Here is a 25,000-nt window from a genome sequence, read left to right on the forward strand (position 1 = left end):
GGGAGGGAGAGCAGGGGAGCAGGGGAGGGGGAGCAGGGAAGGGAGAGCAGGGGAGGGGGAGGGAAATGAGGGCTACCACGTTACAGGGAGAGGAGAGAGAGGGAAAGGGGGAGAGGGGGGTCAAACGAAGACCAAGACATCAGAAGAAAAACTTCAAAAACACTGTGACCATAAAAGAAGACGCCGTGTGAAAGGGCTGCGGGGAAGGGAAAGAGGCTCGGAGGTACAAGAGGAAGACAGGAACAAGGTCGAGGACGAGGTCGAGGACGAGCTAGGTATCAAGGCTGAGGACGAGCTAGGTATCAAGGTCGAGGACGAAGTGGGGGTCGAGGACGAGGACGAGGTGGGGGGTCGAGGTTGAGGACGAGGGGTTAGCGGAGTTCGTGCAGCGTGCGTGAGCGAGGGGAGCGAGGAGGAGGGGGAAGGGGAGCACAGAGGGAGTAGTCAAGTCCGCGTGTAAGGTGAGAGAGCGAGGCACTGAGTGGTCACCATGGCGGGGAGACGAAGGCACTGCCACCTCAGGGACAGCCCGCCGCTGCCGCCTCGCCCGCACCCGCTCCCCTGCATGCTCTCAAGGACGGGAAGCATCGCCTGCAGAGTCCCGGAAAAGGACGGTAAACACCAAAGGGGGAAAAAACGCTCGCTACTCTACTATCCCTTTTGTATACAGTCCAGTATGTGGCATGGCGTGACCCACATAGTTCGGGTCTGCATTTACCATTTCATGCTTCTCCCCACTCTCCCTCTCCCTCCCTCCCTCCCTCCCTCCCTCCCTCCCTCCCTCCCTCCCTCCGTCCCTCCCTCCTCCCTCCCTCCCTCTCCCTCCCTCCCTCCTCTCTCTCTCTCTCTCTGTACTTATTTACTTTACTATTAAATCCACTTGACATCCTCTCGAAGGAATTAAATTCCCGCTCTTCTGATTCGATCAGCATCACTAAAATTGCCTCTTTTCTAATATACGAAGTTTTCCGTTCGATTATCCCTCAACATCTCAACAGCAATCACTCTTCAGCATCTTGTACACGGAAGTCCATAGTGCTAGAATAAAGGTGAGCGTCGCTTTACATCTACACTTTGTTGTTTCTATTTGGACTCCACACAACCATCACTAGCAGGCCCGGTGTAAAGCAGAAAGTAACGAAAATCATTCTTCTCAAACTCCCCAACTTGCCAAAATAAGTACGTATGTAAACATCAGAATAATTACCTTCTCACCAAGTTTATTCAACTGTACTGCTAAACAGACGCGAATACAAGCACAGAAGCACAAATTGCACGCTCGCATGCACGGACGTACGTACGCACGCGCGCACACACACGCACGCACGCGCACGCACACGCACACGCGCACGCACACGCACACGCACACGCACACGCACACGCACACGCACACGCACACGCACACACACACACACACACACACACACACACACACACACACACGCACTACAAACAAACAAACAAACAAAAAAGAACTCGAAAGATAAGTTGGAGCGGCTTATAAAAAACATGCAAAAAATGGCATTCAGCGAACAAACAAAAGACGAGATCAAGCAGCCCGACACCACAAGCACTTCATCTCCCTCTTGCACAAAAGTACCACAAACAAAAGACGCTCTTAATTCTTGATCCACTTTTTACTTCCCTGAGTTCGTGCTTGCCGCTACATACTTTTTCTTTCTTTCTTTTTTTAATGTAAGCCCTCGCTAATCTCGGCCAAAGCTAAGACGCGAAAGGAATGCTAAATACTTCCGCAAGACCGAAGGACGCGAGATAAACATCCATCTCTAAACAAAAACTACTTCACTTTGGCAGGGAAAAAAAACAATATAAAGAAATAAAGTGAAATGCAAGGTGAAATTATACATACAGTGAGTGAACTGGAAAGTGAAACTCCTTCCAAAGTCTATAACGCGCGAGAAAAGGCAGAGGGAACTTTGGTATTATGACCCCAATGACAGGATGGTTGGATGACCTTTCGTCTGGGCAGCGGGCTCGCCCATAAGCTGGCCACCCTACTACTGCCAACACCTAACACCAGCTCGGAGAGAAAAGGAGGCAAGGGGGCAAGGGATTAATAACGGCTCGGATTCACGGCCCATTATGATCCATTCTGTCGACTTGGCGTCACAACTCAGCGACTGTGACCTCGTTCGGTTACGGCAATCGCTCTTGACATGAAACCTCGCCAAACGGGAACCTTGACACACACATATTTGTATTGCATCATTGATACTGTTTTAACCTTTACCTTTTTTTTCCATGCAATAAGAAACCACCTTTCGCTGGTCCCTCAACTGCCACATCAACCCATCTCAACCTTATTAACGCCCATGCAAACCTCATTCTACTGTTTCCCAACCACTCGCAACAAGAATTGCCCAAACCGATATCCCTCAAGGAAACGCCGAACTCTTCCGCCAACGGCCGAACCCAGAACCTATCCGGCCGAGAGTGAGAAAAGCCGTGCTCAGAATAACCCCCAGTTGCAGACCGGAACACAGCCGGCCCGCGACATCGATACGTACGATCTAATTAGGCGAACGGATAGGAGGCTGTGACGCAAGGCTGGACCGGTCAGGGCGGGGCACAGCGGGAGAGGCGAGAGGGGGTGCCGGGCGGGGGAGGGGGAGATGAGGGCAGGGACACGAAGTGAGGAGAGCGGAGATAGGAGTAGGGGGAAGAGATGAAGGAGAGCGGAGGTAGGAGTAGGGGGAAGAGATGAAGGAGAGCGGAGGTAGGAGTATGGGGAAAAGATGAAGGAGAGCTGAGGTAAGGACCGAGAGAAAAGCTAAGGGGAGAGTGGGTCAGGGGACAGGGAGGTGGTCGGTGGAGCAGGGGGTGGAAATGGAGGAGGTGGTCGGGGGAGCGGGGGAGGAAATGGTGGAGGTGAGTTAGATGAGAAGAGAGGAGAAGGGTTGAGGTGCTGGTAACTGACAGCAGTGAAGTAAAGTCGATCCGGGGGTAGAGCGCAGGAGAGAAGGGGCACGGGGTATGAAAGAAGGGGGTTGTGGGGGGGAGATCCCGGGTACCAGGAAACACAGCGACCAGACCTTGGACAAGTTTTTACCTTAGACCCACCGCCGCAGCCGCCACCACGTGGGAGCCTAGAACGATTTCGTATCAACCTTTGCTACTACAACACGCATCGAAAACTACTTACGCGCGCTAGTCCCTCGATTCTCTAGAGGAAGGCCAATCGCAGGCGCCACTAACGAAATATTAAAATGCGTGATATAATGACACCAGAGGAAAAATGGCAGAACGAACTGACGGCTCGCCACCTCTGCGATCTATCACTCTCACTTTTATTTCCAACCGCATGAGTGTCTCTGTTCCAACGCTTCCAACACTTCCAGCATTTCCGTCACAGAGCGGGCTCATTGCGGGATTTTCAATTGTGAATAGACTGTATCTCTCCATCACTGCAGTCACGCGATGACCTAGTTACGTTGTTTTTCAATCATTTCTTTGCCGTTAACCAACACAAATTTCAACATAAATGGGCTGACTGTGCACGTTCAAGGAAACATTTTTTTAACATTATTATTAGTCTAGGAAGAGTTCCGAGTTTATTATGTGCGTGTGTACGTATGTGTGCAAATGTAAATATTTATCCGTAAATGTAAATATAAATGTTTACCCGTACATGTAAATGCATGTCTGTGGGTGTACATGAATATATTTGTGCATGTGTTTGTGTTTATTGTGTGTGTGTGTGTGTGTGTGTGTGTGTGTGTGTGTGTGTGTGTGTGTGTGTGTGTGTGTGTGTGTGTGTGTGTGTGTGTGTGTGTGTGTGTGTGTGCGTGTGTGTGCGCGCACGCGCGCGCGTGTATGTATGTATGTATGTATGTACGTACGTTTATTTTTTCATTTTTATCTTTTTTTTCACAATATAAACTTTTCCTTGATTCTAAAGAGTTGCCCGAGAGTCCAGCAGCGCCGGGCCAGGAAGCTGCGGCGCGCAAGCAGGTATTCCGCTACGCGCTTTTTCCCGTGTCTCCAGGGCCGCCTCAACAGCAGGAGAGAAATAAGAGGAAGAAGAAAAAAAATCTATATTCCGAAGCAGAGCCGACACATTCAGAGGCTGTTCCTCAAGAGTTCCCGTTTCCTCTTGGAGGACGGAGACAGAAGAGCCACCCAGCTTCCATTTCCTCTCTTTTCTGGCCTTTCCCCTCTTCGTTCTTCTCCTCAGTTCTTCTCTTCCTCGAGATCGCAAGGTAAATGTGAGCAATTCCTGTCCTCTTCTCCTCCTGCTCCTCCCGGCTTTGCCTCCGAACTCGCCTCTTCATCCCTCACAAAAACCGTATCCCTCACCCACCCCCTCTCACTCCCTCTCCCACCTCGCCCTCACTCCCTCTCCCACCTCGCCCTCACTCCCTCTCCCACCTCGCCCTCACTCCCTCTCCCACCTCGCCCTCACTCCCTCTCCCACCTCGCCCTCACTCCCTCTCCCACCTCGCCCTCACTCCCTCTCCCACCTCGCCCTCACTCCCTCTCCCACCTCGCCCTCACTCCTTCAACCCACCCCACCGCCCTCCGACCCCGAAATAAAAATGACCTTCTTCACTCTCCCCTCCCCGCCCCTTCACCCTTTTCCCTTAACATCACCCCTTATACCCCTTAAAAAAAGCCAACCACACCCATCCCACTATGTACTTCAAAAAAAACGTTACTCTTTACTTTTACCCTTGACCTCGTCGTCTCTCTGTCTCTCACCTCTTTAAAAAATCACCCCCATGCGACTCTTCGCCTCGCTCCCCTTTAAAAAAAAGTCACGCCAACTCCACTTCACTTTCCCTTAAAAAAAATTAAAAAAACACCAACATCCTACCTTTCTCCTTTCAAAAAAGTCCGCCCCAATTCCCCACAATCCCCCTTTAAAAAGTCCCCCACTTCCCCCCCACACCACCCACTTTTAAAAGTCAACCCAACTCCCCACCCCTTCTTTATTGTAAAGTCCCCCCCGTCCCCACCCCTCCTTCAAAAAAAGGCACCCTGTCCTCACTCTTCTCCCAAAAAGTCCCCCCGCCGCTCCTACCCCCACCCCCTCCCCGTAGCTCGAGGGACTTCTGCACGCCCGACGCAGCGTAATGACTGGCTTAAATGTCCCGTGAAACAGGGGAGCCTCGTCTTCTACAAGATGCATTTACGACTTTTTTATTTCGTCCCCCATTTCAAGACTTCGCCATCGGTGAAAAAAAACGCAAAAAAGGCAGTCAAGGTCAGAGCTATCGAGAAAGTCTCAACGTGTAAATTCCGAATATGGTGGTCCGTGCGAATATTTCTTTCCCGGCATCAAGATAAACCCTGGTAATGTGGAGAGTATGGGAATGTGGAATAACCTGCGGGACAATATACACAACCATGTATACACAATTACGCAAAGCCCTACAGTACTGTAATTAATGCAATTAAGCAAGACTCTAAACCGATTTTCAAGACCTGCCATCACGCGACCATACAACGCCCACCCAACGCCTATGCCATTGCAACGCCTGCGACTGCAACACGTGTCATAATCAAGGTGGCCAAATGAGCACGGTCTTTAACGACCCTCGGTACGACTCTGCAACAGCGCTTTTGCTCTGTGGTGTGTGTGTGTGTGTGTGTGTGTGTGTGTGTGTGTGTGTGTGTGTGTGTGTGTTGTGTGTGTGTGTGTGTGTGTGTGTGTGTGTGTGTGTGTGTGTGTGTGTGTGTGTGTGTGTGTGTGTGTGTGTAAGAAAGAAGAAAAAGAAAGAAAAAAAGAATGAAAGAATGAAAGAAAGAAAGAAAGAGTAAAACAGAGAGAGACTGACAAACACACACACACACACACACACACACACACACACACACACACACACACACACACACACACACACACACACAAGAGAGAGAGAGAGAGAGAGAGAGAGAGAGAGAGAGAGAGAGAGAGAGAGAGAGAGAGAGAGAGAGAGAGAGACAGAAACACCGAGCTGACGCGTGCAGTTTCGGGGCCGCTTCTTCGTAAATAAAGGACATAGCAGTTTTACACTAGAAACGTCTTTTGCGCCCGTAGAGTTTACAGAGCACTCGACATACATCCTCCGTTGTTGCCGTCGGATCTGTGCATTTAGTCGAGAGTGGATGCGAGGGAAAGGAAAGTCAAAATAAAACTGGGCAGCGGAAGAGGGAGGGAGGGAGAGAGAGGGAGGGAGAGAGAGGGAGGGAGAGAAGAGGGGGAGAAGAGGGAGGGAGAGAGAGAAGAGAGAGGAGGGAGAGAGAGGAGGGAGGAGAGAGAGAGGGAGAGAGAGTGAGAGGAGAGAGAGAGAGAGAGAGAGAGAGAGAGAGAGAGAGAGAGAGAGAGAGAGAGAGAGAGAGAGAGAGAGAGAGAGAGAGAGAGAATTATCATTAATATTATCATTATTTCAACAACAATAACAAAAATAATCACAATAACAACGTTCGATAAAATAAAAAAAAATAACGACAAAAACAAAAGAACACAAAACAACAACAACAAAAAACTAAAGCAACTTTCGTCCTTGCTAGCGTAAAAACCAAAGAAAAACAACAAGAACACCAAAAACAACAACAACAAACAACAAACAACCCACAACAAAAAACAACAACAACAACACAGAAGCAGCACAACACAACAACAACAACAACAACAACAACAACACAACCACAACAAAACAACAACAAAACACAACACAACACAACAACAACAAAGCACTACGCACTGCCCTCAACGAACACACATAACCCTAACTCTTCGTTCAAACTACCAATCGCGAGATGCAATGAAATAAGTCATAATTCAATCAAATGAATAAATCTTAAATTAGATAAAAATCAAGAAAAGAAAACAAATAAGGGTACACAATTCAGCATACCGTGTTTCCGGTGAACCGTTGTCTCGAGGGGAAAAAAAAAAAAAAATGTAACGGAAGACAGACAGTGTGGTGCAAAAAAGGCACATTCTGAGACAAACGTGACAGAAAAATATGAAAGAGGGAGAGGAAAAAAGGGAAGGAGAGACAGAGGGAGAGGGAGAGGGAGGGAGGGAGGAAGAGGGAGGAGGAAGGAAGAGGAGAGAAGAGGAGAGGGAGGAGAGGGAGAGAGAGAGAGAGAGAGAGAGAGAGAGAGAGAGAGAGAGAGAGAGAGAGAGAGAGAGAGAGAGAGAGAGAGAGAGAGAGCAGAGACAAAGACAAAGACAAAGACAAAGACAAAGACAGAGACAAAGACGGAGACAGAGACAGACTCTCCTAAACATAAAAACAAAAATACGTACATGCCAACTGCTGCCTCATCCCCCCAAAGTAAGAACCCCCCCCCTCAGATCCCCAAATCCACAGCACACACACCCATGGGGGAAAAATCTGATCCGCAAACCTACACAGACCGGAAGTTTAAATATATACGTAGGCCGAAAGGTCCTTTAAAGACCATCAAAAGGTCGGGCGGCGCTAGCAGGGAAGGGAGACTGTGTGCTGGCGCTTGTCTGTCTGTTCGCTTTTGCTATTTTGCAATACAATGCGGTCGGATTTGTTTGTTGTCCGGTGTGCATAGCTGTGTGTAGGTGTGGTGTGTGGTGTGTGGTGTTGTGGTGGTGTGTGTGTGTGTGTGTGTGTGTGTGTGTGTGTGTGTGTGTGTGTGTGTTTGTGTGTGTACGCGTTTGTGTGTGTACGCGTTTGTGTGTGTACGCGTTTGTGGGCGTACATCTCAGTATGTGTCTAGAAACCCGGTATATGATGGCTTTGGTCTGTGCTCCCTCCCAACCTTCATCACAAACTGCGATCCGACACACCATGACATCCACGCCATGACACGCCCCGAGGCTCGACATAGGTCGCTCTTCTTTCTGCGAAATGCCATGACATCCGCATGGTTGGCGTCTACAAAACGAATCCAGTCGCGTCCGCAGACCCTCGCCGCAGCATTCTCTCTCACGCAAATCAGATTAAAATGATTGACTGAATAAAAAATACAAAAAAAAAAAGAAATCACCACAATTCTATTTTCGACGCATCACTTACGACATATCACACTTCATTAACACACTAATGGGCCACCATAAAACGTCACCACATTACGTACATAAAGTTCACTATCACTGGAGGAGGAGGAGGAGGAGGATCCGCCGATGTCACTTTCACTGGGAATCATCTCTTGTTCCAAAGGAAGAAGGGAAGGAGGGAGGGAGGGAGGGAGGGAGGGAGGGAGAGAGGGAGGGAAGGGAGGGGAGGGGAGGGGAGGGGAGGGAGGAGGGGGGAGGGGGAGAAAGAGAGGGAGGTAAGGAGGGAAGAAAAAGGTGGGAAAGAGGGAGGGAAGGACTGAGCAAAAAAAAAAAAAAAGAAAAAAAGAAGGGAGGAAAGGAAGGAGGAATTAAGAGGGATGGAAGTAGAAAAAAAGATGAAAAAATGTTTTTTTTTTAATAAAAAAGAAAATGAATACACGACAAAGGAGAAGAAAGCGAAGCAAGATGCGAGAGACAAGCCCACTGGAACAAAGCAGGTGGCACAAAGAGGCGAGCGCCCCCGCCCCGGCCGCCGCACCAGAGGGGGCCAATATAGACGCAAAAGCATTTAATTTTCCTCACAATTGAGCGACAAACAAGAAGGAAGCCGTTCAGTGGGAGAGCAAAGGCGAGGCAACAGAGACAGAAGCTCAGCGTGAGAGACGGTGTGGGAGTCACGTGTGGAAAATAATCGATAGGAGAAGCTGAGGCAATAGGATCTGGTGGGAAGGATATTCGGGGCTCTGGAGGACGAGGTCCGCGGCGGCAAGGAGGAGGAGGAGGAAGGAGGAGGAGGAAAAAGGGGGAGGGGAGGAGGTAGGCTGCTCTGCGGACGGAACACAAACGCGGGAGAAACACCAGTCCTCCTCGTAGGGTGTCACGCACACCTCTGCCACCTCCGACTCCCTTCACTCTTCTCCCCTCCCACCCTTTCTATTCCCCCAATCTCACCCCCCCTTCTCTTCCTCCCTCTTCCCCTCACCTCCCCCCTTCGCACCGTCCAGTCTCCCGAGCGTTACACAGTGCTGCCACCCACGAACACTGCCAACGACACAAATCTCCTATAAACAACCGTAACACAGAACATCAAAATAAAACGTACGTATCACGACACCGCATCACATCAAACCAGATCATACCCCAATACATCACAACACAACTCATCACACCTCACCTCACTACACCACACCACTGCACGTTAAACCACACCACCAAAGCACACTCACCATATCCCACCTCATCGTTTCCTACCCTATCGCTCCACACCCCATTATACCACACACCACACTACACCACACTATAAACCGCATATGACGGCCCACACGGCCACTGCAATCAAGCACGTTCGTCTTAGTCTCCAACAGAATGCTCATATCCACCTTGTCCCGCCCTAATCTATCAACCAATAACGCCCCGGCTTTCACGCCTGTCCTGCATTCACGCCCACAAAGCTCTGCATCAAAACGCCGAACTTCTCCCTAACATGGTACCCCCCCTCCGTTGCAACAAACCAACGCTGCCACTTAAGCTATTCACCCTCACGTCTTGCAATTGCACATGCTACGACCTCGACGCCTTCTGCAGGTGATTTCTCGTTGCATTACCTAACGAAGGGCCTCAGCCTGAATGTATTTCCTCGTCTTGTGTACGTTGGGTCCGTGGGGAGGAATTGTGGACATATTCCGTGTACGTGGCTGATAGGAGGGAGGAAGCAGGAAGGAAGGAAGTGTCAGTACCAAAGAGAGCGAGTGCGAGTGAGTGAGAGTGAGAATGAGAGTAAGGGAGAGGAAGAGGGAGAGGAAGAGGGAAAGGGAGAGGGAGAGGGAGAGGGAGAGGGAGAGGAAGAGGGAAAGGGAGAGGGAAAGGGAGAGGGAGAGAGAAAGGGGGGGTTGTAATTAATAATAATTAAGGGTTGAGTGAGATGGACAGGGCAGAGGGAGGAGGAGGAGAGGGAGAGAGTGGGAGAGGGAGAGGGAGAGGGAAAAGGAAAAGGAGAGGAATAAAGAAAGGGAGAGAGAAAGAGGTAAAAGGCAATGGGAAAAGGATAGAGAAAAAGGTAAAAATCCAGATAGAAAGTGCGACTGAATTTGAATGTGTAAGTCTGTATCCCTGCCTATCTGCTTGCCAAGCCTATACGCCTGTCTGCATGCCTGTCTGCGCCGTGCCTGCTTGCCTACCTGCTACTTGATTTCTAGAGTCTTTTGTATAAATGTTTATGCCTGCATGTGGCAGCCCCGGATGGCTACCCAGCAACAAGCGCGTTCCCGTGGGCGGCCCTAGGTAAAGGGATGAAAGCTACATATAGCACCGAGTGTGGGCGAACAGTCAGTCAACGGGCGAGCGCACAAAGGGGACGACCGAAGGTGACACAATACGATTCCAGCGGCATTCTCTGATCTTCGCCGCCATCTGCCGAGTCCAAATCCCCACCTCTAATTTGCGCGCCTCCCACCGTGCCGGGAGAAAATAGGCTAGGTGCTACACAATAGCCCAGAGCATTTCCCCGTCGACATAAACAGGCGCATCCCTTGCGCTACGTTAAGCGCTCTGTGATCTTGGAGAGGCCATACTTAGATGAAAACTTCTTTAGTTCGTAACAATGACTACAAAAACAGCGTGACAATATTTTCGAAACACTATTCGGTCTTGCTTTTATATAATGCCATATGGCCAATACGTTTGCTCTCTGGCATGGCGCGAAACGATCAATCATACGAATGTCACCGTGCCATACGCTTACGCGCAAATCAAGAAACAGACAGATTCTCAAACACAAATATGTACATATCTGCTCTCTCACAACACACACACACACACACACACACACACACACACACACTCACAACACAACACACACACAACACAAGAACACACAATAAATAACAAAAAACAACCACACAACACACACACAACAGAACACACACGACACACACACACACACACAACGAAAGAGAGAAAGAAAGAGAAAGAGAGAAAGAAAGAGAGAGAGAAAGAAAGAGAGAGAGGGAGAGAGAGAGAGAGAAAGAGGGGCAGACAGTCAGACAGAGAGAGGGGGCAGGCAGGCAGACAGCCAGACAGAGAGAAAGGCAGAGAGAAACAGAGACAGAGAGACAGACAGACAGACGGAGGCAGGCAGGCATCAACTTTAGTGACTTCAGAAAGTGTGCCCCCCCCCCCCCCGAGCCGTCCGTCAGTGCATAGCAACCGCTTTCGCATGGAGTGGCCGCCGTCCGAGGGAAAGCCTGCATGATACGCCCCTTCAATCAATAGAGTTTGGCGTTCTGTGGAATGTGTTAGCAGCGCCTTGCCGCGATAAGGGAGGGCGGGCGTGGGCGGGCGTGGGCGGGAAAAGGCGATCCCGGGCGGGCGTGGGCGGGAAAAGGCGATCCCGGGCGGGGAAGGACGACTCTCGCCCACACCGCCCGGCGAACAGAACCAAAAATGCATGGCACGACGACCAGGGACGACGGCCACGATTCGAGAGCGCGCGGCGAGAGGCAACGTCGTCTCTGTGTCGCGGGGAAACGATAGCCAGCGAGAGGTGCCTCATGACAGGGGGAGTGACAAGAAGCGAGAGAATTTCATGTCAGGGCGGAGGAGAGTGTGGGGAGGAGGAGGGGGGGGGGAGTGACAAGAAGCGAGAGAATTTCATGTCAGGGCGGAGGAGAGTGTGGGGAGGAGGAGGGGGGGGGAGTGACAAGAAGCGAGAGAATTTCATGTCAGGGCGGAGGAGAGTGTGGGGAGGAGGGGGGGTGGGGAGTGACAAGAAGCAAGAGCACTCTATGTCACGCCGGATGATCGTGTTTGCACTGTCAACAGGAACGCGTCGGCAGGAATGCATGGCAACATACGCGCCGGCTGGAACACATTAGGAAGAGTCAACAAGGACATGAAGTGCCGAGCGAGCACCAGGAAGGAGGTGTACGTCGCCAGCAAGAACAGACAGAGCCTAAGCGTGTTGCCTTCAAGAACACTAAACTTCACAGATGTCAAAGAACACCTCGAACATCGCCGCCGTCGTGAACACCTCGAACATTGCCGCCGTCATGAACACCTCGAACATATCCCGCCGATTGACGAAACGCCTGCCATCGAACCGATATCACCGAGCGTATTACATGTCAGATAACTACGGCCGTGGGGCAGAGGCGAGTGAGAGGTGGGCGATGCCTATGCGTCACGGACATTGCAAAGAGTAATCGTCAGTCATGTTACTTTCACCCCAACTGACGACTTCCATAAATGCTGACTAATGATAGGTTTCACTGTCGACCCTTACACAAAAAAAGCTCCTCTTGAAAACGAAAATGTATGATGCGATCACATACCAATCCATTTGCCTTTATCATCATTTCGATTCACCTTCTTATCTGCCATTTTCCAACTTCTTTCTAAATGGCGACCATATATAATAAGCCTTGCCATATATCAATCAGAAAACAGCATAGGCAGTTTAATATTAACAATAACACAATGCGTTCATTATTCTAGCTATTATTACTTCAGATTTCATCGTTTTATTATTATACATCTATCCTATTCCCCGTTCGAGGTCAGACTGATAATCTCCACTTTTTATAAATCTCGAGACCACAAGCGCGACCTTCTGCACCGCTTTCCTGAGATTGATTTTGAGATTAAAGATTGGTATTAATATGAAGAGCATTATGCAGCACGTTATGTTGTGGCATGCTCTTATGTGGAATGTTTTTGTGCAGCATGTCATGGCGAGGCATGTCATCCTGTGACATGGGGCATGTTCCTCCTTGATATGTAAGTCTTTGTGCGCCATGTTATCTGACATGTTTATGATATATGGTATCACCTTCTGGCCGATGGTTTATCCTCGGGATTGATTTTATAGCACATAAAATGATTTCTGTGAGCTATATATATCTACCTTTGTTTACGCTCCTACACCGCTGCACAACACGCTGCTACACCAATAACAAACCTGACAAATAATCACAAATACAATTAATCTCATCTAGATTTCCAGGGGATCTCCTCTCGAATTCAACGTATTTTTTTTTTCCTTTTTTTCTTTCTTTTCTTGGATAGCAGATATTAAAGTTATATTTATCCATAATGTTAATTTTGTAATATACATATAAAGCTAAAAGGTCAGTATGAACCCTTAGGGTGAGTATCTGTGCGCATGTAAGTTTGCGTTTGGGTTTGTGCATATGTGGGCGTGAGAAATGGGAAAACACCAGCGTGGTGATGCCACGGCTAAAAAAAATCCATTAAATCAGTTTATTCAAGAAGGAGACTGTGCGTCACTGTGCGTGTCACTGGGTATGTATTTGTGTGCGTGTGCGTGTGCGTGTGTGTGTGCGCGTGTATGGGTGGGTCGGTGCGTGTTTGCTTTTGTGTGCGTGCTTGCTTGTGCGTGCTCGTGCGTGCGTGCTCGTGCGTGCGTGCTTGTGCGTGCGTGCGTGTGCGTGCGTGTGCGTGCGTGTGCGTGCGTGCTCGCGTGCGTGCGTGCACGCGATGCGTGATTGCGTGTGCGTGTGTGTAATTGCGTGTGTGTGTGTAATTGCCTGTGCGTGTATGTACATGCGTTAAGGTGGATGCACGCGTGCGTCAGCAAGTGGCTGTCTATGTGTGGCCTGTCTCTAAATACTCGATATACGTGCACTTGCGTGCGTGTCCATTTGGGCGTGACCCCCCCCCCCCCAGGGCATACGAACGTAAAGACGCGCGCCCGCTGCCCCACGCCCCAGCCTCTCCCGCGCCCGAAGTGCGAGGCAGCGCCGATGGGTCTAGGTAAACTTTCCAATGCCTCATTTCGCCACCGCTCATTACAAGTTCTGGCGCCTTCGGGCTAAGGTCAGAGGGCGTTTTTAAAGTTCAACGGCGAATAACTCTCAAACTAGGTACAAGAATGGATAAGCAAGACAAACATCCTGTACACGATATAAAAACAAGTAAAAAAAAATGTCCCTCCAAACAAGGTCAATGTCATTAGCGTCCTCTTCAAAACTTGATGTATAATTGCAACAAATAATGGAAAAGCGTCATGCAAATTTTTCGCACGCAAAGACACTAAGCTCTTCGCTTAAGGAGTTGTATAATACAATGCAAATTTCTCTTTTCATTGTTTTGTTAATAACTGTACGGTGGCATTATCCAAGGTACCATTCATTTCTTCCAAGTGTATTTAGTTTTTTCGTTTCCGGCAACACGTCATTAATTAGCTAAAAACGGAAAAAAACAACGCTAACTTTTCTCTCTTGGTAACACATTTATCAAAGCGCCGATCATACAAATGGATTCATTAACGCTAATCTATCTATTATTTCATCTTCCCGACAAGGTTCAATCAAAATCCGCCAAGTATGTATTTGCTTTATGTCATTTCCTTATAAACATGTAAAGCCAATCCTAATACAAAAAAATAAAGAAAAAAAAACTTGCAAAATACCCCGAGAAATCTTGAAGCCCAAGTTCAATGTAAATTCCAAGGTTAAGAGGCATTCAACGAGGATCGACCCGCACACACCGAGGGCGAGAAGTAACGAGAGCGGACTGAGGCGAATGAAGTGAAGGGAATGAAGACATGACAGGGAGGAATGCGAAGAAGCGGAGATCGATCCTGTCACCCTTACCGTTTAGCCGATTCGCTACTATTGAATCCCTCAGTGCAGTGGTTCCCAAAGTTTCGCAAATCACGTAGCCATTTTAGTTTTGCAATGCCAACCGCGTAGCCGCTGTGAATCTGAATGGTTGAATATTAATAAAACTAACGAGATTCTTGAATATGATAAATTCATTCGTTAAATATATGTAAATAAGAAAAAAATAACAATGTTTGGAGTCATTCCCGCTACCCTGAAAATCGCTTTGTTGTACCTACAAAGAATACGGTACGCGTACGCCAGTTTGCAAACCTGTGCTCTAAGTTAAATTTAAGGTGCCGCTTAAAAAGGCATTCAAAGTAGAGCACAAAAATATGACCTCCTAATGGTCTCAGAAAAGATCCATCCATCTCCATTTATTCCCTGAAGAATCATTTACACTTTACTGCGCATTTTACAAACATGCATAATCCCTGATTAGAAACTTATTCTGTTGATTTAAAGTGAAAAATTCGTGTATCACTAGCAACCTACATAGCATTTATTATTAAAACATATTGAGTGGCATAGGTAAATCGGAACTTACAACGGAGAACACATACGAATAAAATATTATAATAGTTTATCACATGTAGCACCGTTTTCTCTTCTAGTAACTCGAAGTGTCTTCATTTTCTCTTATTCAATTACAGGGGTACCTCTTTTAAAACGTGAAGTTCGCTAACGGAAATTCTTAAAACCAATGCGATTTTCAAGTAAAGTTATATTGTTAATGGTGATATTTCAGTGATCTATATATACCTAATATTTTTTTTATTGGACTTACCTCTTCCTTATCATCGTCTCTACTTTCTTCTCTTTCCTTCAGTTTTGCTTCTGATATCCTCACTGAGCCGCTGACAAGCTTCCCTACTGTCTGAGGGGAGAACGCATCGATGTCCTCCTCGGCCTGGCTATCCGGTGTGTCGTCGATGTACTGCAGCGACCGACGGTAAGAGTTGGCTCGTGTCCTCTTGAACTCCAGCCTCTTAATTGACGCCCGAGTTTCAAGAGAATCGTCCCCCCTGGAATAGTCCGTGGATGCATCGTTTTCTTTGAAAGGCCTATTGCCCTCGTTTTCTTTGACAGCGTGTTTCATGTTGGCGTTCTCCATTCCTTGGCCGATATTCGCATCCGCAAACCTCACAGCCTTTCCATCTTTCGCTTCTGAATCATGCCGGAGAATATTGAGGGGGATACCCCTTTCCTCTGGCAGAGAAACATCTCCGTCATCACTCTTAGCCACGGTGGACATTGCGTCGGTGAAGGGTAATATGAATTTCCAACAGTGTAAATTATGCTAAGGCCACAATATCGATAACGTACTTCACCCGGTGTTCCCTTGTCATGTGAATGTTAACACTGACTAGCGCTAAATCACGACGAAACGTGCTTTTTTCACTTCTCGTGTTTCACTGACAATGCATTCCAACTACGTGCACAATATCAACACTGCACAGTTAGGTTACTCACTACAACTAAGTTTTAGGTCTACAGGTGGTTTTTAACACTGGGCCAACTTTTAAGAACTTCTGTAAAATCAGAGTAAACATGTAGACACAATGAATACGCAGATACGATTCAACTTCAATGAACAGACTCTATCCTAGGGCTCGTGCACACTACACATTCTGGGCTTCTCATGCATCACTCAGGGCTTCAGACACAAAAACACACAGCGACCTCAGCCTTCAAACACACAAGCACTCGCTGACGACACTCTACATACACCCTAAACTCTACAGGTTCACAAAAGGGAGGGATAGTACAGAGCCTACGGTCTTCACGACTAAAAAGCACCTCGCACGAAATTAACAAATACCCGCACACACGAGCTACTTCTCGCAACATGCACCGCGAGCTAACTTTTCTCCGACCCTTCCCCCCCCCCCCTCCTCTCAAGCCCTTCCCCATAAAAACATTATCACACACCAATAAACCACTCTATCAGTCCGTTTAAGCCATGCCATGTCACTAGAGTTCAGCAGCTCTGAGGTTACTGTAAACGCCCAATCATTTTTATTTGGTGATAAGGCCCCCGCGAGACAGATTCCCCTTTTAATTACAATCCGCGTTGACTTGGGTGACGTTACCATGCAGATAATCCCAGACTGTGATGTAGAATACATTGCTTTGCTTGATAATAGAGTTCAGTGTGTGTGTGTGTGTGTGTGTGTGTGTGTGTGTGTGTGTGTGTGTGTGTGTGTGTGTGTGTGTGTGTGTGTGTGTGTGTTGTGCGCGCGCGCGTGTGTTTACAAGATATTAATATATTGTAACAGAATAAAATTAAATAAGCAGTTGTATAATTCGACAAAGTTTTGTTGTTTTCACTGCCGTTTAAAAGGTCAAGCCACACCATCGGGAAGTCCAAGCATACAGGAAAACGCTTTTATATCTTTACGTCAAATTCCACATGCCAGGAAGCCATAAAAACTACAATCGAAACTTTTTTTTTTTATGTCCTTCCCGTTTCGATTGTGTTTGCCGCAAAACTGCATCGTCGAATAACAACAACAACAAAACGCGAAGGTAAGATATTTATATTTACTTTTTTTTATAAAGCCCCTTAGAAATAGTTTATAAAAAATCCACGTACCCAAAACTTTTGTTGACTGGCTGGATTAAGGAGATTATACAACGGCCCTCAGTACGCCCACAATTCCCGGAAAATAACCCTTTGACTGTCTTTGTTTGGGAACTCAGACACTCACACGACGCGAAAAAAAACATATCGTTTAAACACTTTTTTTCCTTTTGCAAAATATACCCTAATCTCACAAGAAGGCCCCAATGTCAAATGTGCGGCGGATAATCCCCAACAATGGCCAGGCAGGTAAACGCACGTGCAAGCATTCACACCACTCAATAGGCATTCAGATGCAACTTCACCTCCGATAAGATTACCCCGAGGCAACGCACGAAAACAAGCCCCCTTCCCCCCTCCCTCTCCCCTCCCTACTGCTTCCGTTCGTTCGTGTGTGCCTTTCTTCATTTTTTTTTCTTTTTATTTCTCTTCTCTATTATCTCTCTCTCTGAATCTCTCTGAATCTCTCTCTCTCTCTCTCTCTCTCTCTCTCTCTCTCTCTCTCTCTCTCTCTCTCTCTTTCTTTCTTTCTTTCTTTCTATGTATGTGGGAGGGGACATCCTAAGATTTAAACATTAAAGCACCAATAATAATCATCATCAAAAGAACTAACCAACCAACCTACAAACAACAACAACCATATAGATAAATAGTGATAAAACTAAAGCTAAAAGCGAAGCGACTCCAGCCGACGCGGCCCGGCCTCGGGATGAGCTTCTCGCTAAATATGTCCACATCACCAATATCCTCATGTCAGTACAAAGCGTTCCGTGAGGTCGATACCGCTCGGACGATCCAGCCCCACAACCAAAACACGGACGAGAGAGGGGATGGAGAAAGCGGCAACAGGATAAAAGAGGAAGAGGAGAGGAACGTGGGATAATGAGGGGAGGAGAGGAACAAGGGATAACTAGGGAGAGGGACGTGGGATAATGAGGGGAGGAGAGGCAGGAACAAGGGATAGGACGGATAGGGGAGGAGAGGAACGTGGGATAACGAGGGGAGGAGAGGAACGTGGGGATAACGAGGGGAGGAGAGGAACGTGGGATAACAAGGGGAGGAGAGGAACGAGGTGGGAACAAGAAGAGGGTAAATTGGGGAAACGTTGAGATGGAGGGTAGCTGGGGGTTGAAGACTTGGGAGTGGATAAAAGATGGAGAGGGGCAAAAGAGGGAAAAGTTGCAAAGAATAAAAAGGGGACGAGGAGATGGGGAATGACCGGGAGGAAGGGAGGAGGAGGAGAGAGCGAAAGGAGGATGGGAGATGATAAAGAGGGCAGAATTGAAGAGGACGCACAAGACGTGGTAAAATGATAAGAAGTGGAAACAGAGATCAATAAGAGATACAAGAAAGGATAAAAGAAACAGAGAACTAAATCCAGAAGCCGAGAGTCCGAAAAAATACATGTCAAGGAGGAGAAAAAACCGACATGCTGGGGAAAAATGAGGGAGAATAGAAGTAATGAGATAAAGATCATGGTGACAGCCATAATGATGAGATGGGACTAAGAGCAAGACCCCAAAAAATAAAGTAAAAGTTTCCAAAGTCTGCGGACCCAATACGCCCCCCTTCATTACAGGGACGCAAGCAAACTTGTCGACGCAATTAATAAAATTTAGACTTTTATACGGCAATCATGAAGTGCCTGTGTGCGCGCGTGCGCGACCATGCACTCTGCATCCAATAGCAGAGTACAAAATTCGGTGCCTCTACCGAGCGAAAGTCGTCCCAATACCCCAGACCTCCCAGCAACATCCCACACCCTTGCCTCTTCCCCCAATTCTCTTTCTTTTCCTTCTTTTACCCGTCCTCGCTCTCCCTCTCCCTCTCCGCCTTCCCTCCCTTTATCTCCCCCCACTCCCACTCCTTCCCACTCCCTTCTTCCCCTTCTCCCTCCCTCTTCCCTTCCCATCTCTCTCCCCTCCCTTTCTCCTCCCTCCCCTTCCTTTCTCCCTCCCCCTTCCTTCTCCCTCCCCCTCCCCCTTCCTTCTCCCTCCCCCATCCCTTCTCCTTCCCCTTCTCCCTCCCCTTCCCCTTCCCCTCCCCTTCCCCTCCCCTTCCCCTTCTCCCTCCCTCTCCCTGCGACAGCGTGTCTACGCCTTATTCCTTGTTGGCACCATCGCCGGGGCACTCAACAAAGCATCCCAGACGCCCTAAATTGCCAATGATCAAACTCAAGTAGCCAAGAGTGTCCAGCGCGTAGGTCTGGCCCCGACAGGTCGCCTCGAGGCCCCCATGCCGCCGCTGACGCCGCCGCTGACGCCGCCGCTGACGCCACGGGACGACGCCACGGGACGACGCCACGGGACGACGCCACGGGACGACGCACACGCGGCCTCGCTCCTCTGTCGAACCATCCATTCTTGTCTGCTCTACGCCGCTTCTCCATTTTCATTTCTGTTCAAGATGTATTTCTTGCTCTTTCTTGCTTTCCTAAATTCAAGCATATTTTCCCCTGCGTCTTTACTTCTCTTGATCTACCTTATGACTGAAATCACTTTCTCCTCCCCCCAATCGCAATTCTTCATCTCCCTCTTTCTCTCCATCTTTTTTATGGATTTTCCTTATACACTCACACTCTCGATCCATCCTTCTCAAACTTCTCCTTTCCCTCCTCCTCCTTCTCCTCCTCCTCCCTTTCCCTCACCGTCTCGTTCCCCTCCTCTTCCTAATTCAAGCTCTTTCATCTCTTCCCTCCGCTGCCTCCTCACTCCATCTCATCTCAATCCACTTCTCAAACCTCCTCCTCCCCCCCTCCCTCCTCACTCCCTCTCCCTCTCCCCCCTACCCCATCATCCCTTTCTCACCTCCCCCTCCTTCTCCTCTTCTCCGTCCCTGTCCCCTACCCGTCTCCCCTCTCCTCTTCATCTCATCCTCTCCACGCACCCCTCTCCCTCCGCCTCCCCCTCCCCCGACCTCCTCATCCCCTCGGCTGATCAACAGAAAGCGTAATTAGCACCAACACGCCCAAGTTCTGCACACACAAACACACAAACGCACAAACACAGCTCCCACTGCGTCGCCATTATGCCTCTAAATTGAATACCGAGATTCAGATGAACTCGAATAGACCTCGCTCAAACAAACACACTCGCCAACATGTGCAGAAACCTGAATTTCTGAATTAACATATATTTGTATACTTAACACTTAACTGAACGCACAAGTACTCACACTCACACTCATACTCACACCTCACAACCCACACGTCACACTCACATATACACTCTCAGTTACACACACACACACACACACACACACACACACACACACACACACACACACACACACACACACACACACACACACACACACACACACACACACACACACACACACTTTCCCACTCGTTCTAACACACATGCGCAAAAATCACATTCACACACACACACTGCGCCCACAACCTAACGGATCAACCATTTCAAGTCTACCAATCAACCACTTCCTTCCCCCCCCGTCTTCCCCGCTCGCTCGCATAAACATTCTCTTCTTCATTTCCTTCCCTGCCGATCTTCCTTGTTTTTCGTGTAATTTACCGCTAACGGGATAGTATTACTCCTGCTTTTCTCTTCTCCCCTTCTTTTCTTTATCTTCTTTGTTTTACCTCCTCCCGGCTCTCCCTCCCTCCTCGCTCCCCACTCCCCCCTCCCTCCCTCCTCACTCCCCGCTCCCCACTGCCTCCCCACTCCCTCCATCCTCACCCCTTTTCTCCCTTCCACCCTCGCTCCCTCTTCACCCCTTTTCTCCTTTCCTCCCTCCTCCCTCCCTCTCCCTCCCCCCTCTTCATCACTCACGGCCTCTCAGACGTCTCCTCCTCCGGGGGAAAATCCAATAAAGATGTTGCAATTTCACTATTTCATGCGACTCCCGTATTCGTGATGCATGGGGGCGCTCTCGCTATAGAGTTTTATTGTGGTTGTTGCGATTATGAGGTGGTTGTGGAAGTAAATAGCAGGGGCATTTTGGAAGAGCCAAGGAAGAGCCGAGGAAGTAGTGGTGGTGGTGGTGGTGGTGGTGGTGGTGGTGGTGGTGGTGGTGGTGGTGGTGGTGGTGGTGGTGGTGGTGGTGGTGGTGTGTGGTGGTGGTGGTGGTGGTGGTGGATGGTGGTGGTCGGGTTGCTGTGGGTGGTAGTGATGTTGCGATGGTGTAGATTTATGGCTGTCGGGTAATTCGTGGCATGGGGCGCTCGTGTAATAGAGTTTATTGTGGTGGTTGCGATTATGAGGTGGCTTGTGTAATAGTATAGGCAGGAGGCATTGTTGGAGAGAGCGAGAAGTGGTAGTGCAGCGTGTATGTAGTGTGGCGTGATAATAGTAGTAGTAGCAGTGTAATAGATATTAGCAGCAGTGCTATAGTATAGCAGTAGTAAGTAGCAGCAGTGCTAATAGTAGTAGCAGCAGTGCTAATAGTAGTAGCAGCAGTGCTAATAGTAGTAGCAGCAGTGCTAATAGTAGTAGCAGCAGTGTTAGTGGTAATAACAGCAGTGGTTGTGGTAGTAGCAGCAGTGGTAGTATTAGTAGTAGTAGTAGTAGTTAGTAGTAGTAGTAGTAGTAGTAGTAGTAGTAGTAGTAGTAGTACTAGTAGTAGTATAAGAGGAAGAAGAAATGCAAGTAGTGATGTTGTGGCAGTATCTGTAGCAGCAGTAGTAGTTAATGTAGTAGTAGTGTTGGCAGTGACAGAAACGGCCATGGCAGCGTAGCCGCTGAAGTAGCTGCAGCATCAGCAGCAGCGGCAAGAGCAACAGCCGCACCAGTGTTCTCGCAGTGACAACCGCACCTAGCGTGGCTGTCGGCGGAGGCAATAATACACGTCGCCGCTGTTGAAATGCGTCCTTGTGGGTGTGGCAGTCGTTGTGGCGCGATTCATGCCGAGTCAATCAACTAATACCGGCAGCACCCGCACCTTCGCACCGGCACGTAATCCGCAACAGCCAGCTCAACATGCGGCACTACATATCCCGGCGTCAAATTACACTCCCATCCATCCAGTCGAACCACTTCCCCCACCTACCATCTACTATCTACCATTTAGAACCGCCAACCATTCACTCCTCTATCCACCATTTATTTACCTACCCACCTATCCACCACTCACCATCCAGCAGCTATCTAGTATCCACATCACCTCGTTTCCACTACACACCACTCGCCGTAAATTCAATAATATCTCAGGCTATGCGCGACACATCCAACCAATCACACCTACCATCCACCATCCTATCTAGCACCTAACAGCTATGCATCACCCATACTACCATCTACCATATTCACTCATACACTACCCGCCACCTACCTGTCATGCCACCACCCAATACCTATCCGCGGGCCACCAATCACCTGGCACCTATTCACCAACCACTCCCACCATCCCCCCACCACCTACCAACAGACCCCTCACACCTCCAAGCCTAGCAAGGGATAGAAACCTCTCCTCACATGGCGGGAACACACGCCCCACTGCAGCGATCGCACATCCGGGTGTTAAACGAGGTCACACGAACACCTAGATTGCTCTGCGAAGTTGGGACGGAAAAAGGGAGAGAGAGAAGATGGAGGGAAGCAAGCGCGAGACACAGGACACAAGATATTAAGGAATGGAACGGAGGGAAGGAAGCAGGGAGTCAGGAGAAGGAAGAAAAACAGGAGAAGGACAGGAGAGGGGAGAAGGGCGAAGGAGAGGAGGACAGGAGAGGAGAGGAGGACAGGCAAGGGAAGAGAGGAGAAGGGCAGGAGAAAGAAGAAAAACAGGAAAGGAGAGAAAGACGGGAGGGAGGAGAAAGACTGGAGAAAGGAGAAAGACAAATAGAGAGGAAAAAGACGAGAGAGGGAAAACTAGACAAAAGAAACAGAAACGACGGTTGCGAACAATAGGAAGCGACCGAGGACAGGTCTCTCTCTCTACGTGAGTTGCATAAAAGGGGCAAAACGTTCGAGCCAACCCCTTGACAATGCCTGTCATTTTGCTATGCCCCACCCCCCGGTCTGCCAGTCAGTCTGCCCGCCCTCCCTGCTTCCTCGCTTGCTTGTTTGATCGTCCTCGCATTTTAATGGGTCTCCATAAAAGCATTACAAGCGGGCGAAAGCTTGGAGAGAGCGTTTCCTCCGTCACAGTGACCTGCATAACCTCTTGAGGGAAAAGGTTAATTAACATGTCTCAGGGAAAAAAACATGAACACAATTGTAAAGTTCTGTGCCATTACCAATTCTAATATCAAACTCAGATGAGCGCATCCACGCCAACTTCAATAAACTTTACAAATCTACAAAACTACTGAAAACGACTCGCATCTCCCATTCATCGAAACAGACACGTCGCTAACAAACACACGTGACCTGAATAATTCTCAATAAAAATCCTCCGACTTTTCCAATCTCATCCCAAAAACGTAATTTGCTAACTCCCCATCCCTGCACCTGCACTCCCTCCCTCTCCCCTTCCCCTCCCCCTCCCTTTCCCCCACCCGGTCCGACGCCTACGCCCCATGAAAAAAAAATCCACAGAAAATAGTATTTCATCATTCTTAAGCTGACTGGGTAAATTGACATTATTCTTGTGCGTCTCGTTAAAGCCTTTACAAATATATTAAAGCAGAAGAGACCTTCCCAGTTCTTCCCTTTATCCGAAGACAGAAAGATGGAGAGAGAAAGAAAAATGGACAAAGAGAGAGGGAGAGAGAAAGAACTAAAAAAAAGAAAGAAAAATAAATAAAATAAAAATAATAAATCAAACAAAATCAAACAAAATTTCGCTAAATTCTTAGTCTTCCACTTGCGGAGCTCAAAGATGGTCTCAGCAAAAGGAAGTTGTCTTTGAAGATCAGCATTCCCCTTTTCGGCGAAAGCTCTCCTGGTGACCGCTTGATTCCCCGCCAGCACCGACACGTCGTCCCGGCCGCCACAACATACCTACCAACTACTACTACTGTCCCCTCCTCCCCATGCCAAGAGCAAATATGTAATAGCTTAGACTCTTAGCATCTTTCCATCACTACCACGGCACCCCCTGTTAAGAGCATATATTCAACAGTTTATATTCTTTACTTAAACACGACTGCTGGTAATGACGTGGGATGCAGCGCTTATTCGCCCAACTGCTTATTCGCCCCACCGCTTTGATAGGCCAGATATGAACATGGCGCGTAACACTGTTAAAGCGCCGCTCGACTTCGTCAACATTATTGTTAAGATCCACCGACTCCAGCAACATGACAAAGCAATTACCTTCATCCTTGTTTGCCTCTCCTCATTTTCCTCCCCCTCTTTCATCTCCCCTCTTAGTCTTCTCCTGTTCCTTCTCATCCCCATTATTTCCCTTAGCTCCTTTACCCTTTCTTCTTTTTTTTTACCACCTCACTCTTGCCTCCTGCTCTCCTCATCTGCGCCTCCTCATGGCCTCTGCAGCATCGATTTTGCTTTTCATTTGGCTCATGTGTGCAGCAGCTACCTCGCGAGGGGAGGCAGCTCAGCCCGCTCCTCCGCCCGCCCATTAGCCCCCACCTGTGGTTGGCGGCGGCGGGGGAGGAGGGGGAGGGGGAGGGGGAGGGGGAGGGGAAGGAAGAGGAAGAGGAAGAGGAAGAGGAAGAGGAAGAGGAGGAGGAGGATTATTGATGATGATGATGATGATGATGATGATGATGATGATGATGATGATGATGATGATGATGATGATGATGATGATGATGATGATGATGATGATGATGATGATGATGATGGAGGGAGAAGGAAAAAGGAGGAAGGGGAGGAGGAGGAAGGGGAGGAGGAGGAGGAGGAGGAGGAAGAGGAGGAAGGGGAGGAGGAGGAAGGAGGAGGAGGA

The 25,000-nt window shown here is 48.6% G+C and overlaps 1 protein-coding gene across 5 annotated transcripts in view; it reads right to left on the reverse strand.

Annotated features, from left to right (window-relative positions):
• LOC119587522 overlaps positions 1 to 25,000 on the reverse strand; it is a 139,116-nt gene that overhangs the window by 22,169 nt on the left and 91,947 nt on the right. For 3 of the 5 annotated variants that reach the window (XM_037936276.1, XM_037936388.1, XM_037936463.1), the window contains exon 2: positions 15,392 to 16,136. The exons of 1 other annotated variant lie outside the window; for it this stretch is intronic. In XM_037936276.1, coding sequence (XP_037792204.1) covers positions 15,392 to 15,859 — 468 coding nt within the window. In that variant the 5' untranslated portion in view covers positions 15,860 to 16,136. Of the gene's footprint in view, positions 1 to 15,391; positions 16,137 to 16,373; positions 16,476 to 25,000 lie in introns of those variants that run through there. One more of the 5 variants, XM_037936334.1, reaches the window with a different exon arrangement.

Source organism: Penaeus monodon, chromosome 1 (genome assembly GCF_015228065.2).
Source record: "Penaeus monodon isolate SGIC_2016 chromosome 1, NSTDA_Pmon_1, whole genome shotgun sequence".
Classification (NCBI taxonomy): domain Eukaryota; kingdom Metazoa; phylum Arthropoda; class Malacostraca; order Decapoda; family Penaeidae; genus Penaeus; species Penaeus monodon.